The sequence below is a fragment of the Colias croceus genome, chromosome 19 (assembly GCF_905220415.1).
Source record: "Colias croceus chromosome 19, ilColCroc2.1".
Classification (NCBI taxonomy): Eukaryota; Metazoa; Arthropoda; class Insecta; order Lepidoptera; family Pieridae; genus Colias; species Colias croceus.
In genome coordinates, this window is record NC_059555.1 from 6,836,951 (window position 1) to 6,857,237 (window position 20,287).

Consider the following 20,287-nt stretch of genomic DNA (forward strand, 5'->3'; position numbering starts at 1 on the left):
CAAAATCAAGTATTTCTATATAACTCACATACATCCGTCCTCACAAACTTTCGCATTTTTAATATTAGTAGGAAGTAGGATCAATTTTATTAATAGAGGATAAGGACATTTCGTTTCAGGTTGTTACAAAAAAAAAAATTGATAATCACATGAAACGTAAAATTTTTACTTCAAAGAAAGAAATACATAGGATCGTCAGTAGAAACGTAGAAATATTAAGAACGTATAGAATTACGTATCTCTAAAAGTGCTAAGAAATAATTAATAATAAAAGTGCTAAAAAAAAATAATAAATTATTTCGAATGCATACAACTTATTAATTACGTTATTACACCTTAATTTTTTTATTTCGGTCCTAGTCCACCATCAGCGCCGCCGCCCACGCCAGCTCCAAAACCAAAAGAGCCTGCAACAATATTTCAATGAAAAAAATTCTTATACTTATCTGCAATAAAAAAAAAATGAATCACGTTGTAGGATCGTATCGACGTTCACACAATATTTCAAGGTTTTCATTGACGTAAGTAGTTAATATTATTTTATTCGAAGCAAAACTCTGCCTTCGCGTCTAGTTAGCAGAGTTTTCTAATGAGCGTATAGAACAGACTTTGAACATTATTGCCATGTGATAAGGTGCCATTTTGACTGAATGCTACGAAAAGACCGTCTACGACGCTTTTAAGTTGGTACTGAAGATGAAACTGTAGAATCGTAGTTTCTATTCGAATACCTACACAAACTTTAATTACCTACATTTGCAATTACAATTTGTCGTAAGTATAGTTTCATTTTAACTGAGATTCAACTCAATCTTTTTGAAATTTTTGAAGTTATACTTCTTTTGGCGCGATGGAGAAATATGATGAAGAGTGAATTTTTACGATGCGCGCGCACACCGACGCCTAAATTTAACTTGAAGTTAGTTCTAGGTGGTATGAAAATTGATAACTATGTTCAAGTTGTATATTCTAGTATTTTTTTTCCATACGCCAAAGAAGTATAACTTCTAACGCGTGTATATAAGTACACACACACTCTTTTTTTACCTTTTATTTCACCATCGCTACCAGCAGCGTTATCACCACCTTCACCACCAACGCCGAAACCACCACTGGCTCCAAAATCGGCGTTCATACCGGCGTTAGCTTCTGTATTAAATTTTAATTGGTTTATTAAAGGGAAATACAAAAGATTTGTATACCTATCACATTTACGCAAGGTTGTGACTTCAAAGTTTTAAACGCTATAATATTTTACCTAAAGGCTTGTCTCGTATGTACCTATCAATATTCGTTTGAAGTTCATAAGCTGTGTTCCTAAGTAACTATTAAATACCTATAATGTAAGTAGATACTTACGGCTTTCAGCGCCACCTCCGGCTTCCTGCATAGACTGTAAATATAAAAGGTAACAGTTGTTTAAAATTACATACACGTGTTATATTTTATTCGTATTTTGATAATCATATATCTAAAAATCCCTACTGAATATTACCTATAAATGCGAAAGTAACTCTGTATGTCTGTCTGTTACGCTTTCCCGCGTAAACCTCTCAACTGATTTTGAAGAAATTTGGCCCAGACAATCTTTAGACCCTGAGAAAGAACATAGGCTACCTTTTATTGCGAAATATGTACCACGGGCGAAGCCGGGGCGGACCGCTAGTTACTCATAAATCTTAAATAACTTACGTTTGCTATGAGTGTTACAGCTACAAAAAGAGTTAAATAATGTTTATACATTTTATACGAAGGGATACTGATGCAGTTTTTATTAGAAAAAATTTAATACACTATGTTCATCATCATGCGATGTGAACTTTTATATGAATGTTACATCGATAATAATATAATCGCATGATTGTTGTATGTTGATTATAATCTTTAAATCACGCTTAAATTGTAATAATGTGTCATTGTTGGTCTAAAACACAGTCTAGAATTTAACACGAATGACGGTAGATTATAGATTTTATCAACATTTAGTTTATAGTTATATTTATATTCATATATTTTCATAGGTTTTCGCCTGAGTAAGTAAACAGAACATATTATATGTATACTCAGGCGGTCAGGCCTGAATATGAAAAGGTAATTCCTTTAGGAATGAGACGTTTTACGACCGTTTATGAAGGTAGCATAAACGTTTTAGGCTTATCAGTCTAATTCAAAACTCAAACTCAAACATTCATATTTTATTCAATTAGCCCATTGACCACCGAGCAGCCCAATGAGACCACGACACAATAGATTTTCTATTGTGTCTGTGATTCCGGGGGCTGAGGCAGACTTCTTCTAGAAGCACTTTTAAAACGTCATTACATATTTTTAACATTAATTACCACCGATTCGGAAAGCAGTATGGAGAAGAACCGGCGAGAAACTGCATAGTTGCTCTTATCTGTCTGTAGCTCCTTTCCTTACTAGCTATTAATGGAACCATAAAATTGAAAGAAAGACAAACAAATACAACACACACTTTCTTATTTTTTATATTATTGAGCAACGATCTTAGATCATTCTAAGGCAACGATATAGTTCTCAGAGCAATAAAAGTTAAAAGGGCGTAGATAAAAGTTCGAAAAATGATGGCCCCGGTTACGGCGTAACCGTTACGCACACATAAAAACATTATAAAAATTGGGTAAAATTGAATACTGAGCGCAAGGTTGTTACTTGTTACTTATGATCGAAGCCACAATATGACTACCTGTGGCCTGTGGGTATACTTTATTTCAAGAAAAAAAAAAATATGTACGTAAAATGAAATGTTTTATTGACAAACTGTCAAAGCGGTGACATTGAGTTTGACAGTCGTGATATCACTTCGGCCCGTGTAATAGTGGCTAAAATTTTGAAGACTATATTAATTCCTAATTTTTGAATTAGAAATGTATGGTAGCGAAACGAGACTAAATAGGTAATCGAAAAATGGACGAGAACGATTTCTTCAGGCAAACGGTCCAGCATTTAGCGAGATGTCTCTCTTGTTTAAACCCAACACCTTGGGAAAAGGTAAGGTTGCAAAATGTATTTTGTAATCTTGTTTACTATTTAGTGATGAAGTGAATATCAATGTGAACTTATAATAGTCTTAATTAATTGACAATTAGTGTGTCTCGCTCATGGAGTATACTGAACCTTTAGTTTTCTGTTTTTTGTTTTATAAAATATGACCTCATCTAGTGACATAAGCTTTATATTTATCGTAAATGTCGCAAAAAATATTTCAATGTTATTGTGTTTATAAAATTAATTTTATATTCACTTACTTGTTTAAGCTTTGAAATTGAAATACTCTGAATTTCTTCTTCTCTATTATAAATCTACACTAATATTATAAAGAGGAAAACTTTGTTTGTTTGTTTGATTGTAATGAATAGGCTCATAAACTACTGGACCGATTTAAAAAATTCTTTCACCATTCGAAAGCTACATTATCCACGAGTAATATAGGCTAGGTTTCATCCCGGAAATCCCACGGGAACGGGAACTACTAGTAGAATATAACTTTGGAAACACACAATTGTATCATACAACAATAAAATTAACAGGCACTATAGGATAGTAATCACTTCAGCAAAATGTGAGATCTTATAAAATTTTAATCATATAAAGAAGAAAAAAGGTACTGCCTGTTTTGATGTGATGTATTTAACTACCTTTAATATATAATTGTTTGAGGAGAGTGAACTTAATATTAATATTAACAATCCAATTGTGTTATAATCAAACTGTTAATTAATGCTTTAGGATAAGGGTCTTCAACGTGCGGCCCGCGGGCCGCATGCGGCCCGCGGCAGCATCCTTGGCGGCCCGGCATTAGTTTACTCAAAATGAGGTTCATATGTATAGAAATTGTTTTTATGTATTTATTTCTATTATATAATTTAAAAATATACAGTCAAAACCGTTTATGGCGACATCGTTTAGAACTTTAGAACAACATACCGGTTAAATTGACCAAAATCAAAGGTCCTGGCTGAATGTTATATGACCGCCTTATCGAAAACATTGGTTTTTACGACATTGTTTACTACGACATACCGCATTAAGTGACCACATTTGGTTAATATTTTCGGAGAATTATATCTGTAGAACGACCGGCTCAGCTGTATTGTAAACAATTTGAATAGGTAACTGTATCCACATCTGGCACGGTATAAAAGTCAATGGCTATTATCGTAAAAGTAATCAAAGTTTAGGGTCTTTTGTAATTCTTAGAAACAAAGCACATGCATGCCGTAGCCTCAAGGCCCGCTTCGTCATTTAATATTTTCGGAGAATTATATCTGTAGAACGACCGGCTCAGCTGTATTGTAAACAATTTGAATAGGTAACTGTATCCACATCTGGCACGGTATAAAAGTCAATGGCTATTATCGTAAAAGTAAGATAGGTTAAATAAAACGCGCGTAGTCCAAAACTGAGTTCCGCGCTCGCGCTTGGCAGGTAGGGGCGCACGGTGCGGTGACGCAGTGGCAGTCGCTGAAACGCAGTGGCGCGCGCGGCTGGCAAGCAAGTCAGGTTTGCATCTCACAGAACTTCGGACGCGTTTATCTCATTCGCTCGTTCAGTGCGTTTAAACAAGTTGTAACTTGATTTAGTAATATCAAATTATTGTGATGGCAGCAAGTTCAAGTAGAAAACGGAAGGTCGTTGATGAACACAGATTATTTCAAGATAAATGGACGAATTTATATCTTTTCGTCTGTGTCGGGGAAAAACCCATTTGCCTCGTATGTAATGAATCAGTTTCTGTGGTGAAAGAATACAATATCAAGCGTCATTATGAGTCAAAACATTCTAGTAAGTTTGCACATCTTCAAGGACAATTACGAATTGATAAGGTGGAGACTCTGAAGAAACAACTTAAAAAACAACAGAATTCTTTTCACAAACAAAATGAAGATAGTGAAGCAAGTGTAAGAGTTAGCTAGGTACATAATTTCGGAGAAAATTGCTAAGAAGTCAAAACCATTTACCGACGGTGAATTCATAAAAGAATGTATGGAGGCCGCAGCGGAAGTTTTATGTCCCTCTCAAAAACAACTTTTTTCCAAAATAAGTCTCTCCGGCGTTACAGTCGCAAGGAGGGTAGAAGAATTGGCTAATGATATCGAACGATCATTAAAGGAACGCGTGTCGCAATTTGTTTATTACTCCATTGCACTCGACGAAAGTACCGACTAACTGACACCGCTCAACTGGCAGTGTTCATTCGCGGCATTGACGTTAATTTTGTCGTTACCGAAGAAATGGCTGCTCTTTTTCCTATGAAAGGTAGTACAAGAGGATGTGATGTGTTGGAATCGTTCAATTCCGTCATAGATAGATATGGACTCAAATTATCAAATTTGGCTGGAATTTGCACAGACGGCGCACCATCTATGGTTGGAAAAAACGAAGGACTTGTTGCTTTAATAAAGAAAAATAATCCCGATGTCTCTTTAATACAGTACCACTGTATCATACATCAAGAGAATTTAAGTGCTAAGTCAGTTAATATTCAAGACGTTATGAGTATTGTGGTAAAAACCGTTAACTTCATCAAATCTCGAGGTCTTAACCACAGGCAATTTCAGGAGTTTTTAAAAGAACAAGACGCCGAATATGGTGACATTACCTATTTCTGTGATGTTCGTTGGCTTAGCAGGGGAAAAATGTTAAAAAGGGTGTTCGATTTGCGAAAAGAAATTGCAGCATTTATGCTTAATAAGGATAAAGCTATTCCACAGTTTGGTGATGAAGCATGGCTAAGTGATTTTGGATTTCTTGTTGATATAACAGCACATCTCAATGATTTAAATAAGAAATTGCAAGGAAAAGATAATATGGTTCATGAACTATTTGACGCTTTAAAAGCGTTTGAAGTGAAGTTGGAGTTGTGGATCAATCAGTTAAAAAATAATATGACCACGCATTTTCCACATTTATCGTCATGTCGAATTCTCAACATGGACAAATATATTACCGCGCTGCTGGATCTGAAAACACAATTCGAGTCGCGTTTTACCGATTTCCGAAAACATGAAAAAAGCTTGAATTTGTTTGCTCGCCCATTCAATGTTTCTGTCGAAGATGTCCCTGATGATGTTCAGATGGAGTTGATAGAATTACAATGCAACTCTTCTTTGAAAGACAAATTCAACTTAGGATTGTTCGAGTTCTATTCAAAATACATCACTACTACACATTTTCCTAAGATAAGAGACCATGCACTGAAAATGACATCTCTGTTTGGTACCACATACCTGTGCGAGCAGTTATTTTCTCGGATGAAAAACGTTAAGTCGAAGACAAGGAGTAGAATCACCGATATTCACCTAGAAAACAGTTTGAGGATTTCAACGACCACCATAGGGACTGATATTGATAAGCTAGTTAAGAATAAACAATGTCAATCGTCTCATTGATTTCAATTTCAATTACTTTTAGTACTGTAAAATTAAATAATAAATAACTTTAAATATTATTGTTAGTTTTTATTTCAACATTCTTACTGGAACTGAAAAAAGCAGATGAAACCGCGGAGCGCAGCTAGTAATAAAAAGTTTTTGTTTTATTGCGGCCCACCGAACAAATATCAAAGTATAGTTGGCCCTTGGCTTCATAAACGTTGAAGACCCTTGCTTTAGGAGATTTATATTTGGTGAACTTTGTGCGGTCTTCATAGCTTTTTCTTAGTAAATAATTTATAATTATTTTGATGGATTTATTTATTAGCAGAGATAATATTTTTTTGATTTATTAAAATAACACAACTTATAAAAAAATTCAAGCCCAGAGTTTTTTTAATTTAGAACGGATTAAATAATTCAACTTTGTGGACTTTAAAAAGTTTAAGTTAATCCTTATTTACTTGACTTGACCTTTTGAATCACTCAGATGAATCTGATAAGATGTTAGATTACTCAACCTACAAACTTTAGAAATATTTTATTTTTAATCCGACTATGGCGAAGCACAAATTTCAAAATATATGTAAACACTTAACATAAATTCACATATCTTCAAAATATTTTAAATAAATATAAAGTTTAAAAACTGACTCTCAACTGGTAAAACATGCTCTAAAAGTACAAAACAAGAAAATAGTCTCCACTGATAGAGATTTGTTTGAAGGAAAGCCATTTTTTAATAATTTTTCACTATATTTTTCAACAGAGAATTTATTGTAATCAAATATAATAATTATTAAATATTTGTAGGTGAACACACTGTTCATGCTATGTCCACAAGTAAGTTCGCCGTTCGTAGTGACGCCACGCAGCCAAGAAGCCAGCATAGCTCTTGGACTGTACTTCCTGCAGAGTGGCTTGCAGCACCAGGAGAAACTTCTGCCGTATTTCCTGAAAGTGTTGAAATGTCTCTCGAATGCTCAGTTTCAGGAGCCTATGACGAGAGTCAAATGTGGCGACCGTGAGTAGCTTGCTTCTGTATGCTTTATTGATTGATATTAGATATATGTAATGATCCTTATACTGATTAAAATGTACAGTAATAGTATTAAAGCAGAAGTAATTTGTAAGAAATATCAAATAGGATTGTAGGTCTGCTCAATTAATTGCTCACAATTCATGAGATCGTACTTTTGTAGCCATTAATTTGAGAAGTGCCAAGCTTCATATAGCTATTAGATTATTATTCATTCTTTAATAAATAAAAATAATACAATATACTGAATAATTATTCTAGTGTCACTTAGTATGTAGAATATACATGTGATTGCCTTGTTATGATAAGAATCTTGTAATTAGCGTGTTGAAAACATATAATATACACTACTATGATTAAATCTGACATACATTGAAGTAAATAAATTACAATGACATTCATGGCTATTAAATAATAATATTTATAACTACCCATATATTTTTTATTCATCTGAATGAATGACCAGGATGAATGGATCCTAAAGATAAGTAAAGAGTGCTAATACCTGCTTAAACAAATGTAAAATCTTCTTCTTCTAATATATTATTGCAACTTTTTATTATTCCTCTACACTAAGACATTGTTTCAGGTATTCCTATGTCAGAGAAATTTAGCTTCTGTCTAAATACACTGCTCTCTGATGTCGCCACGAAGAACCCTTCGTTGCGCGAAGAAATCACAACAGCTCAAATTGAGCTCATGTCAAATCTGACAAAGATAATAATCACGTGTTTCGAAAGCAAAGACTACAGCAAAACAGTATCAAAGCTGCAACTGTGTAAGAGCACAATACCAATATTGATAGGATTGTCGAGGTCTATGGGCAGATATGCGACGGTCGAACCTTCCCTATTATGTCGATTATTTCCCCAACCAAGTAGCCCAGTCAGAACGAAAGAACCAGAACCGAATTTCGAATACGCCACGCTGGATAAGAAAAGGCGTTTCAATCAATTCAGACCAATTATACCCCGTTCTCTATCGGGGAATTTGAACCCAAATTTTGAGAGCATTGTTGAAAATGGCAGCGACACAGTCGATAGTGGTTGCGGTACATTAAAACGAAGCTCGTTCCAGAGTTACCACTCCGTACCTTACGATCCGACCACGTATTTCTTTCACAAGTTCGGATCTAGTTTTAACCAGTTTCCGTACATGCGGTTTCCGGAATCCCCTGAAAAGAGGATAAGCGTTCCGTTTTATGTAACGTACTTACAGTCGATATTGTCGTTGGCTAAAAAGTTATTGACGAGAGAGCTTTTGGCGTTCTTGGACGAAGAAGCAGAGGATATTCATGCATCTGGACAAATACAAGTAAGTCTTAAAAATCATAAAAATACAATATCTTCTATTTTGAAAATTGTATGCTTATATCCTACTTCTTGTGGTTAAAATTATTTTTTCTTGCAGGTATTTCCTTATAGATCGTTTTCAGAAACATTAAATTTAGTTATGGTGACATTATTACGTGATATTCTTCAGAATCAAAAAGATTTACCCGGTCCATTTACTAAGGATGTACAGGTATATAAATATAAATAATCTATGCTTTAAATATACAGTTACACAATTTAATAAACATTTAAATGATAGAATATTCTTAAATTGTGTTGTTACGTGCGATATTGTTTTTAAAAATTTCCACGTCACACATTCATCCAATTTTACCGACCTAAAAAAGATTAAGCTATCATATGTAAAAATCTATTTCTCCTATTATGTAAGCTGTTTTTGATAGACAATAGTAACAGAGTTGTAATTAAATTAATTATTGCCTTACCGACCTTCAGTGTCTCACACGAATGTTAAGCTATTAACAGCGTGACATAAATTGTTTTATTTTTATTTATGAATGGTGGAAAAACAGTACAAAGCAAATTCCATACAAAGTTTTTCTCAAAATTTTACACCATAACAATCGTAATCCACCTTTAAAATAATTTTGAAATATCTTTGGCAATAATGTAGCTCATTCATCATTACTACTCTACAATTTCATTTAATTGAATTTAAATTTAAATCACTCTCAATGAACGGCTTTAATGTTCAAATATTTGAAACAAAAAGTAATGTTTATCTACACGCCACATTATTTTAACACTGCTGTATCGATGTAACATACTTTATTTTATTATAACTTTCCTTTGTTGGCTTTAATACCTCATAATTAATTCAATCAATATTTCAGGAATTCGTAAAATGCCTATTCCTCAGTGGTCAAACAGAGTTACAGAGTCGACACCACGATGCCTCTGAGAAAGAAGATAGGGAAACTAACTTTGCCACGGTGAATAAGTTCAAAGTTAACGTTATGGCTAATTCGGCGTGCGTTGATTTATTGGTTTGGGCTATTGGTGATGAAACAGGTAAATATTGAACTATTATCCAATTGTAGAAAGATATTATCTTACTACTATATAAACCAATATTCTAAAGTTTGTCTTTTTGTGTGTTATATTATATAAATATACAGTGAAAGCCTTTTTGTAAGAGACTTATTTATGATTGGTTTTAGTATGTATTTCAATGAAACAAACATTTATTCTATTTTATCGTCATGTTCAATTTTTATTATTTATATCTGACTTCCTGTACTGAGTTAGAGTCTATAACTATCTATTTGAAACAACAGAGAAGAGGCAATTGCTTTTTTATTTAGATTATTTATTTGCAGCCAATTTTTCAATCAAAATTTATTTAAGATAACACAACCAAAGATATCTATGAAAATAAATAAACTAAATCCAATGCTATCTCTTTCCAACATAACGCTTATTTATCTGTATTTTTCATTGGTTTTAAAACAACAAAATCTAACATATTTATTTTATCCATACACAGTGGATGAAGACTATGATGTTCCAGCTCTAATTAATGCTCTCACGATATTAATAGGTACAATTGTGTGAGGGTTTCCCCTATTGACTAATACTGCCCCCGTACCATTATGTCTTATAGCATTTTTAGTGTGGAAAAGTGACAGCGCTACATAGCTAGATCTGTGATAGGTTGTCTATCGCCATCCCTTTCCCACACTCGAAATAACACTGCTATAAGACATCATGGTAAACCTGTTTGGCCATTGACCTGTTTTATACACAATTTAAAATGCTGTGTATTGTGTTAGTAGAGGGTAGTTGGATATTTTCTGTTACTACACTGGATTTAACTCATTCATTCATTGATGAGACACAACCTTGTATAAATAACTAACCACGTCCTATCTCGTTACCATTCATAACATTTCATATGCGCATTTTAAAAGAAATGTCTGGTTGTTTGATTAGAAGCGTCATTAAGAATGTGTTCTTTGGGTGGGCTGTGTAGTGAATGTGACGAAAAATGGTATGGAGTCTTCTACGAGTGTTCAGAGTCGGACAACGACCTGCAATGTTTTAGGCTATTATGGATTATTCGATCTTTTAATTAAAGAGCTAGTTAAGATAGAGGAGATAGTAATCTTAACTTGATTAAAATTTAAAATATATGCGCGTGTAAGTTGTTACTGTTATCAGAGGAAATGTTAGGTGAATGAGTTTTGATATGTACCACGTAGACGAATTTATAAAAAACTGAAGCATTTATATTAATAATTTAATATTTATTTTAGGAGCCGATTCATTATGTGGTCGTTTGACAGAGAAAATCAATTCAAATCATAATCACAAGTTGATATTAGCGCACATGCCGCTGCTTATGGTTTGTCTAGAGGTAAGTGAGCTGTCTTGAATTTGAATAATCTTAAAATTGTAAAGATGAACATGATTAAGACAAATTTGTTTAGACTTTAATTATTATTCATTTCAAGTCCTTTCTAAAAAATTTACATAAATTAAACACTAGATGGCGTCATTTGAAAGTTTGGATAAACGTCTATCTTGCATTTTACAGGGTCTCGGAAAATTAGCAACAAAATTTCCAACAATAGCAAATACATCTATTTATTGCTTGCGTGACTTCTTGGTCACTCCATCGCCGATATTGTTCAAACTGCACAAGTTGGAACTTGAGAGGTCTGGTAAAGACCATATAAAGGCGACGCGTAAGTTTATGTATAATTCGCTAGTTATAACGTTTAATTCTGAAATAAGCTCATAATGACTGGACAAAAAATAAAACAAATTTTACATTAGCCCCAAACCTATTCATATTGCTCCTATGTCAATTTAAGGGGAGGCTCCCTAAAGTTTATGTGAATTTGCATTAATATTCTGAAACAGTCACACATACAATCAAAATGAAACTTTAGTATACGATTTATTGGGTCTTTTTCTTTCCATGTACAATACAGTTACGTAGTTGTAACATTTTCGCTCGATTCAATTATTATTCAAAAATTATGCCTTTTTTAAGGATTATTACATTTTTTTAAAGATTTACTTGAACTTTATGTTTAAAATAGTTTGGAAAATCCAAAAGTGCACGCCTCATAATCTCATCCTTTACAATAAAATTGATTATTTATAAAGAGTACGTGACTATAAATATAAAAATGAAATAAAATAAAACATTTGGAAAAGTAAAGAAAGCGGTACCGTAATAATTGAGCTATTTTTCTTGTGGCCCCACCTAGATGTGAAACTGCGCAGGTTTAAGGGACTGACTACCAACTTATTTTTTTAAACCTTGGCTTATAGTATAAAGAATCGAGTTTATAATGGTGAATTTTGAGTACACTATAAAAAAAAAAAAAAAAAGTCGATATTTTTTTTGTTTATTTAATAACAATTAAACCACATCGAATCAGACCCTGAAAAATGAAAGGGTTCTATTCCTGAGCATACTCAAGCGTAAGAGAAAAAAAAAGACTCGATTAGTAAAGTATTTCGGTCGCTATCGTGTTAACAAGAAAAAGGATCCGCACATACAGACACACGGACGTCCAAGACAGAACTTTTTTAAACTGTTTTTTAACTAGTTTAAATAACAAAAATGACATCAAAAATATCATGAACGTTAAAAATAGTGTTTTTTCTTAATATGTGTGTGTATGTATTATCTTACAAGTGCAATGTATGATACATAAAGACATTTTAAGTTTGAAAAATCAGATGTTTTGCGCGAAGTGACAGTAGTACCCACCTCAACGCTTCGCTTATGAGGCGTGCAATAAATGTTAACAGTAAGAAAATATAGTTTACTATCCAATCCGAAGATATTTTTTCTCTAGATCAATGATTACTTTAGTTCTAAACGAAATAAGAATTGAGACTTACGAGATTTAGTTTCCAGCTCGAACGCAATCAAAGAGCGCACGCGATATTCAACTTTATTACGGCTGTGTTAGCACCGTAGCGGTCTAACCGGTCTCTCAGTGCCAGAAATTATGTTAGGCAGCCTCCTCTTAACATTTAAGAGATATTCATTCTAAAAATTTGAAGATTTCTTGCTAGCGTTGTTACGTAACATTTCTGAACATACTTTTAGAATTTACTTTTAATCATGGTGCATAAACTTTAAACTAAAATATTATTTACTTTACCAATTCATTGAATAATATTGAGATATCTCAATTATTTCTATACAATTTGAACTTATTCCCAAATATTTCTACAAGTTACATAATTCTTTAACATAATATGTTATAATATAATATTATTATAAAATTTCCCAGTAAACAAAGAAGTACCAGGAGTAACGGATACGGGAGCCCCAGTGAAATCTACACCGTTCGAGAAGCTTCGAGACGCGGCAATAGAGAATCTCTGTGTAGCTCTAGATGCAGCATTGTCTGTGGACCCTTATTGTGTACCAGCTTTGGTTGGTTCTGTTAGCAATAGACTGTTTACTGCGGAGACCAGTGATAGGTAATATTCATAGAAATAGAGAATTTTGACATTTTAATGCTACTTGGAGTAGTCCTAATTAAGTTTTAAGGCTGCTATCTAAATAGATGCCCTTTGAGACGCAGCGATAGACCACATGTTTGGTCGCAAAATAAACTGGATAAACTGATAAATATATACCAAAAAAAGTGTAAAACGTTTTGTTGAGTTTTCGATGTAATTAATGCAGGCTTTAAACTTAGAAAAAAGTTTATTTGTCAAATCCATATTGATAGAAATCCAAGATAATGTGAATTGATTTTCCATTGGTGCAATGCAAAGATATAATTGATTGCTAGACAGTAATTTAAATGTAATATTAGAAACTAGTAAATAATTCAAAGTTATGGTTCCGTTTCAGTGAGTCCTCGTTAATCAGTACAAATATCGTAATAATGTTGGGACACGTCGCGGTTGCGTTGAAAGATACACCAAAGACAACGGACACCATTTTGCAATTCTTTCAACAGAGGTGAGTGAAATTTTATAAACAAGTTGTGCCCGCGATTTCGGTCAAGATGTTAAATGGATTGTTTGTGAAAATTTTAATATTTGTGCATAAATGGCGACTCTTAATTGTTCTCTTGTATAGATCTTCAGCTTGCTGTAAATTCAACTTTAGTTTATTTTGTTGTTTGAAACTTTTTTTTCAATAAAATGAAAGAACATTTTTTTACAGGCTTTGTTGAAAATAATTGTTGCTGAAATTCCCCATACATGTATAATGTATAGGTATATACAGTTTATAATGTTGTAAAAAATATGATATTTTCATACTATTTGAGTGATTTCCTTTATACTTAACAATTTTCTGAACCGTATCTAGTTATTACATATCTGTATAAAACATTTTATTGTGTCCCCCGCAAACGACAATATTCTATGTTTATAAATTTCTGATTTAACCGTTACTTTTAGGTTATGTCGTTCACCATCATCCCTAGACACACTTATAGTAGATCAATTAGGGTGTATGGCCCTAGCGAGCCCAGAAGGACCAGCGCACGACGAGATCATGAGAATGTTCACAGTCATCACAGTGGAGGCGGCCAGCGCTGCGTATCAGCATACTGACGATAGAAAACAGTATCGGTGAGTTTGTTTTTGAAATCAAACTTCTTTAGGCAAGTAGAGAATAAAATTTCAAGGTAACGTCATGGCAATACGTGAATAGTTGTCAATCTTGCCAAAGAAATTTCACTTCTGTGTGGCTAGTGTGAGTTTTCATCGAGTAAGAAACGTTACTATCGCGTCTGCGTCACAGCGAAATTTGTATGGGGAATCAAAGCTTCCCCATACGTCCGCTAGGGGCGCTGTTCGATTTCCCATACTAATTCGGCTGTGACGCAGACGTGATAGTAACGTTTCGTACTCGATCAAACTCACACTAGGGGTACAGAACGGGTGCTCGGCACACACGCTCTTTTTTGATCTGTGAAAGGTTGTTTTGTTGAAGTGATTGGAGGATATTGTAGTTTTCTGTAAACTTGTATGTTCTCAGTAATTAAAGCGGTTAAGAAAAATATTTTCATACAATTTATTGTATAACTTTTAAAGAAACAATTACATAAGATTTAATTAAATTTATTTTTAATTAATATTTACCAAAAGTAACATCGTTAATATTTTCGTTTCTATATTCTGTTATTCTTATTTTTGTGTTTGTTTTAATTAACATCCTCATTTTATTTCACTACCATCAAAAGAGTCAAATATTGATACTAAATCGTCCTTATTCACATTACAGTCACGTATCGGGCGCGGTACTGAACGCGCTCGCGAACATAGCGGCGAACGTTCGCGGCACGAACGCGCGGCACGAGCTGCTCATCCGCCTGCTCGAGCTGTTCGTGCAGCTGGGGCTGGGGGGGGAGCGGGCTACGGACAGGTCTCCGGCACCTGTGCTCAAGGCTTCTGGAAGTGCTGGGAACTTGGGCGTGCTTATACCTGTTATAGCGGTGAGTTTGATAATCAGAAAGGGTAAGAAAAAAGTGTAGAGAAATTTGTCCTCTATGGAGTCAAAAAGGTAAGTGAATGGTAAGAAAACTTTGAGAAAGAAGAGTGGATAAAATCCCCTTTTATGCAGCCAAAAAGGGTAAGTGAATATGCTGTAATATGGGCTTCTTACTAATGGTCAACATGTGTGGTACGAATGCAAGGCACGAGCTGCTCATTCGCCTGCTCGAGCTGCTCGAGCTGGAATCTGGGAGTACTTATATCTGTTATAGCGGTGAGTTTGATGCTAAATTTGTAACAAGAAGAGTCTTCAGAAAAGTTGGAAAGAAGAATGGAAAATATACTCTTTTATAGAGTCAGAAAAGTGAATGTGAAGGTATATTTATTTCTTGTCGGAATGTGTTCGTGGCCAGCTAGATGATAGTGTGATCAGGAAAGTCTACTGGAAGATCCGAAGAGATAAGAGGAAAATCTCCTTTAGGACTACTGTGTCTAAAAGCTGATGTGAAATATGAGTACTGTACGTACCAACCGTTTTGTTCTTGTTGCTGTTCGTATCGTTTCGTTCAAACGAATCAAGGCGTTAGTACACCGAACCATTCGCGAGCGGCAGCGAATCTCTGCGAAACTACTGCGTAGCGAAATATCTGCGGAACGTTAGTACACAGCAATGTTTTCGCAACTTTTTCGCAATGCGTCTGTGTAATGGTCATTTCGCAGTTCCTTGAGAAACAATACTGACAAGGACGCAACTATTTCATCTATCTATGTGCTAGAGTGAGACATATCATATGCGAAAACCTGCCACACTACTGACAGATTTTTCGTTGTTTCGCTGCCGCACGCGAATGCGTCGTCGTACTAAAGGCGTCATCGTTTTCATTCGACGGTCAACTTGGAACATTTGTTTTATATTACTTCACAAATATTTAAAATAATATATTTGAAATGAACATTCGTTCATGTTTAAAAATGTTTCTGTTACAGGTTCTCGTCAAAAAATTGCCTCCAATAAAAAATCCCAAACCACGACTGCACAAGCTCTTCAAAGACTTTTGGTTGTATTGCGTCGTAATGGGCTTCACAGCCGCTGAATCAGGTGATTATAATTCCATTGTTTTATATTAGTTTTATTTTCCCTAATTTAAGTCGCTCGAATTTGAACTCTATTCCAATTATAATTAGTATTAAAGCACTATCCATTTTTAAGTATATACACATGACCTGTGCTCTATTATATTACTGTTTTTATAGTTTCTTTATTATCAAGGCGGATGATGCGTGGTTGTAGTTGTGCGTGTTAATAAATAGTATAGAATATAGAAAAAAAAACTTTTTTCTCAATCCGCCGATCCAAATTGTAGGTTTCATATAGTATTACGATTTGCCTTTTTAATTATGCCTCGAGTGAATGAGTTGAGGAGTTTTTAGTTTAGAAAGACACAGAGCTGTCGAATAAGAGGGATACCGAATGTATAGAAACAAAAATAAGGTCATAGATATTTAATAAAAACCATAATACTTCTATTGTAAAATTCATCATCCGTATGCTAGAAATTATATGATGATTAGAAACATTATTTCTTAATTTAAATTCCATATTGAAAGTTTTTGACGTCAGTTTAAGGATTTAAAACTGGATTGATATAATATTTAGTTTAGAACAAAAATAAGTTAAAATTTATACGTAAATTTGCGTCGCGTACGCACAATTACGCACATTTCACCCGCCTCCGTGACATGTTCGATTTATATTTAAACTTTAATGTGTCTCTTCTTCTATGGCCAATCCTGTAGCCATGCGAAAGCGTGAGTAACGATGCTTATAGAGTTGTTTTAGATTTATGTCGTTTGGTTTGATGTGTTGTGGTGACTTGGAGTTTTGCTATACGTATTTACTAGCTTTCCGCCCGCAGCTTCGCCCGCGTTTTCAGAGAAAACCCCGCATAGTTCCATTTCCCGTGGGATTTCCGGAATAAAACCTATCCTATCTCTCAAGTTGGATAAAACTGCACATGGTGTGCGAATTTTATTATAATCGGTTAAGTGGTTTAGGAGTCCATTGAGGACAAACATTGTGACACGAGATTTATATATATTAAGATTTTATTTATTTATTTATTTCAAGAACATAGTGGCTTACAGTCACGCCAAAGCACCACTATGCTATACAGTACAATTTAATCATTATTAACACAATTCAAATCAAAATACAAAAGAAAAATAATTATATCTAACTACAATTAATTTAACATTATGACAATACAAACGATAATAATTTATACAGATATTATAGAACACAATACAATGGAAATTTACAGATCGTTTGTTTATACAATTATCTTGTTTATTTAAATTGACACACCCAAATAAATTACAGGGAATATACCTTTCTTGATTTACAGTCGTTTTACAGTTAAAAAGTATTAAAAAATTTACACATTTCGAAAAAAATTAAATATATTTTTTTCCCGCTTTCAATTTAGACGTAGCTAAATTCTATTTGCATTATAAAATTATAAGTTTTCCATATCACAAGAAAAAACCAAGCTAGAGGACGCTTGCATAGCAAAACTTACAAGTCATGGCATTAAACAACCAGTATACATTGAAATGTGTGAAATACAACGTTCTGTCCAAGTAGTGAGTGTTTTATTTACGAGTGGTTTTTGTCCTTTTTACTTTAGAATGCCTTGTTAGCTCCTTTTTTTGTTTGTAGGAAAATTGTGCTTGTATTTGAGTGACGTTTACAATGTCCGCAAGTATATATTGGTCCAATTTAATTGGCGGTTTTTTGTATATAGTATCGGCTTCAGTGTACAGAGCAAGATATTATTTCTAATGATTTGTTTTCGACGACTAATTACGTTTTATTTTTTTTAAACAATGGAATACTAAAAGATTTTACACGTGATTTATTAAAACACTTAAAATTGTAGTACAATTCAATCCAATTTATTAACTGCTGAACATCCAGTAAAGGATTTGTCTAGGTGACGTCATATTTATTTGCCATATATGTATATTATTTCGCATTTTATCAAATCATTAGGCATTCAGCCTTTTGCTTCCATTTTTAGTTAATTGAAAATTAAATACATGGATAAGTTAAATGACATAAATCACGTGTAAAATTCAATAAAATTTCGCGCTATAATACATCATACACAAATCTCCAGGACTATGGCCGCAAGAATGGTACGCTGGGGTAAAGGAAATAGCCGTGAAATCGCCTTACCTCGTCTCACAGACGTCCTTACGTTCTGAAATGAGAACATATCAATACACGTCAGCGGTAAGGAACGATTCGGTGTCGATTAACGAACTGCAAGAGTTGAAAACCCAGATTCTGAACCTGTTAGACCATCAGCCTGATGTCACGGTGATCGTGAATAAGTTGACGTTTGCGCCCTGTATGTATCTACTGAGCGTCTATTGGCTGGAGTCGTTGAGGTATTAAAATTGAATATTTTTTATTTTGTTAATAACATTTTACGGATTCAATAAAATGCTGCATGTAATTTGCCTCATCATAATTTCCTTTTCTTTATCATAACATCGTATTTTATGAAAAAAAAAAAACATTATTGAATTAATGTCATTATTGTTAATTTTATTAGTCAATGTGAAGTCTTGTGATTTCAATTGCTCTTACAAATACATAAATAGTATGAAACATATTTCAGAGTGGCAAACTCTCCAGAGCCAAGTTTGCAGCCGATTATAGAGTATTTGAGTGACACAGCGCTGCAAAAAGACAAAAGCAGTATGTGGCAGTGTGTTGCAAGGTAAGATATTTTCATATTAATTCTTTTAGAATTATTATTTCCAGAGAATGTATTCAATCACTCAATGCTTAACAAATTTTGACCCAAATACATATAATATGTAAATACAATATTATATTTTATAATATAAAAAATACTGCACTTGAAGGGATATTGAAAATTAATTCAACCTATAATGCGAATTTTATCATTTACATGTTTTCAATTATTTAATATTATTAAAACACCTATTTTAAAGTGAAGAACCACGTCTTGGAAAAAGCTTGATTTAAAATAAAACAAAAAGAGAAAAAAAAAACAAAACATGTTAAAATATATCACGTAATTTCCAAATGTTTCGTTTTTAATCTTAATATCATCAAACTTTTTACAGCGTGGGCGACAAAGTATTCCAGAAGTTTCTAGACGTAATGTCAGCGAAAGTAAAGGACGAATCAAGGGAGAGGGAATTAGAGCTGCACGCACAATTTTTGCTCGTGAATTTCAACCATATTCACAAGCAAATAAGGCGGGTAGCTGATAAATGGTTGGCGGGGTTGGTTGATAGGTTCCCGCATTTATTGTGGAATTGTCGGGTCTGTAAAGTTTAATTAATAGGTCTATTGTTTATAATGCCACGACTAAAAATATGAATGCTTCACACGGAGCTAATTTTCTACGAAAATATTTATTTTATTACGCAGAGAATTATTAGCGGCTACTTCTACTGCAATTCTAAATTAATTTTATGTTAGAAGTAAGTATAATAACTACAGTAGCAGTAGTCTGTAAATGTTCTTGGTATTTTTCAAACAAATATTTTTGTTAGGAAATTCGTACTGGGTGTAGCATTAATATGTTTGAGCTGAGGTAATAATTTTTGAATTGAAAATTTATCTTATAATAATATGAGATGTTTCTAGGTATTATGGTCTATGTTGGATATATTACAAGTACTAAGCTTCAGCTTAGAATTGGACCCGAATCAAGAGACTCCGCTATTGAAAGTACCAGATACAGACTTTACATTGCAACTACAAGACACATTAGAAGGAAGAGAGGTAATTCAGATTTTATTGATTCGACTCTTTTTACACATGCATTGAAAGTATATTTGTCGTGACAAACTTCTGTTACAATCGTTTTTCTTGTAGCGATATTTGAACATAATTTTTGTTTAAAACAAAGTCGTTTTTTCTGTCCCTATGTCCCTTTGTATGCTTAAATCTTTAAAACTACGGAACGGATTTTGATGCGGTTTTTTTTTAAGTACAAATAGAGTGATTCAATAGGAAGGCTTTA

At 33.6% G+C, this 20,287-nt stretch overlaps 2 protein-coding genes across 2 annotated transcripts in view; one reads left to right on the forward strand and one right to left on the reverse strand.

Annotated features, from left to right (window-relative positions):
* Positions 1–142: 142 nt before the first annotated feature.
* LOC123700178 (glycine-rich protein 5-like) lies at positions 143–1,903 on the reverse strand. The gene is made up of 4 exons (XM_045647316.1): positions 1,693–1,903; positions 1,360–1,393; positions 1,048–1,149; positions 143–407 (listed from the first exon to the last, which is right to left on the reverse strand). Exons 1-4 carry the CDS (start codon positions 1,741–1,743, stop codon positions 346–348), a joined length of 249 nt encoding a protein of 82 aa, XP_045503272.1. The 5' UTR covers positions 1,744–1,903; the 3' UTR covers positions 143–345.
* A 923-nt stretch (positions 1,904–2,826) lies between these two features.
* Positions 2,827–20,287, forward strand: part of LOC123700020 (phosphatidylinositol 4-kinase alpha) — a 34,220-nt gene continuing 16,759 nt past the window's right edge. The window contains exons 1-17 of the mRNA XM_045647111.1: positions 2,827–3,015; positions 7,212–7,422; positions 8,027–8,751; positions 8,848–8,961; positions 9,626–9,803; positions 10,279–10,332; positions 11,048–11,148; positions 11,329–11,479; positions 13,052–13,244; positions 13,624–13,734; positions 14,181–14,354; positions 15,010–15,220; positions 16,206–16,317; positions 18,398–18,671; positions 18,905–19,006; positions 19,380–19,581; positions 19,909–20,046. Of these exons, the coding sequence (XP_045503067.1) occupies positions 2,932–3,015; positions 7,212–7,422; positions 8,027–8,751; positions 8,848–8,961; positions 9,626–9,803; positions 10,279–10,332; positions 11,048–11,148; positions 11,329–11,479; positions 13,052–13,244; positions 13,624–13,734; positions 14,181–14,354; positions 15,010–15,220; positions 16,206–16,317; positions 18,398–18,671; positions 18,905–19,006; positions 19,380–19,581; positions 19,909–20,046 (3,135 nt within the window). The 5' untranslated portion in view covers positions 2,827–2,931. The remainder of the gene's footprint in view (positions 3,016–7,211; positions 7,423–8,026; positions 8,752–8,847; positions 8,962–9,625; positions 9,804–10,278; positions 10,333–11,047; positions 11,149–11,328; positions 11,480–13,051; positions 13,245–13,623; positions 13,735–14,180; positions 14,355–15,009; positions 15,221–16,205; positions 16,318–18,397; positions 18,672–18,904; positions 19,007–19,379; positions 19,582–19,908; positions 20,047–20,287) is intronic.

Coding starts and splice junctions, on each gene's coding strand:
- LOC123700178 (XM_045647316.1), bottom strand. CDS start 1,743: ATGTATAAACATTATTTAACTCTTTTTGTAGCTGTAACACTCATAGCA. Junction 1,394..1,692: donor CTGTAACACTCATAGCAAAC/GTAAGTTATTTA, acceptor TTATATTTACAG/TCTATGCAGGAAGCCGGAGG. Junction 408..1,047: donor TAGCGATGGTGAAATAAAAG/GTAAAAAAAGAG, acceptor ATATTGTTGCAG/GCTCTTTTGGTTTTGGAGCT.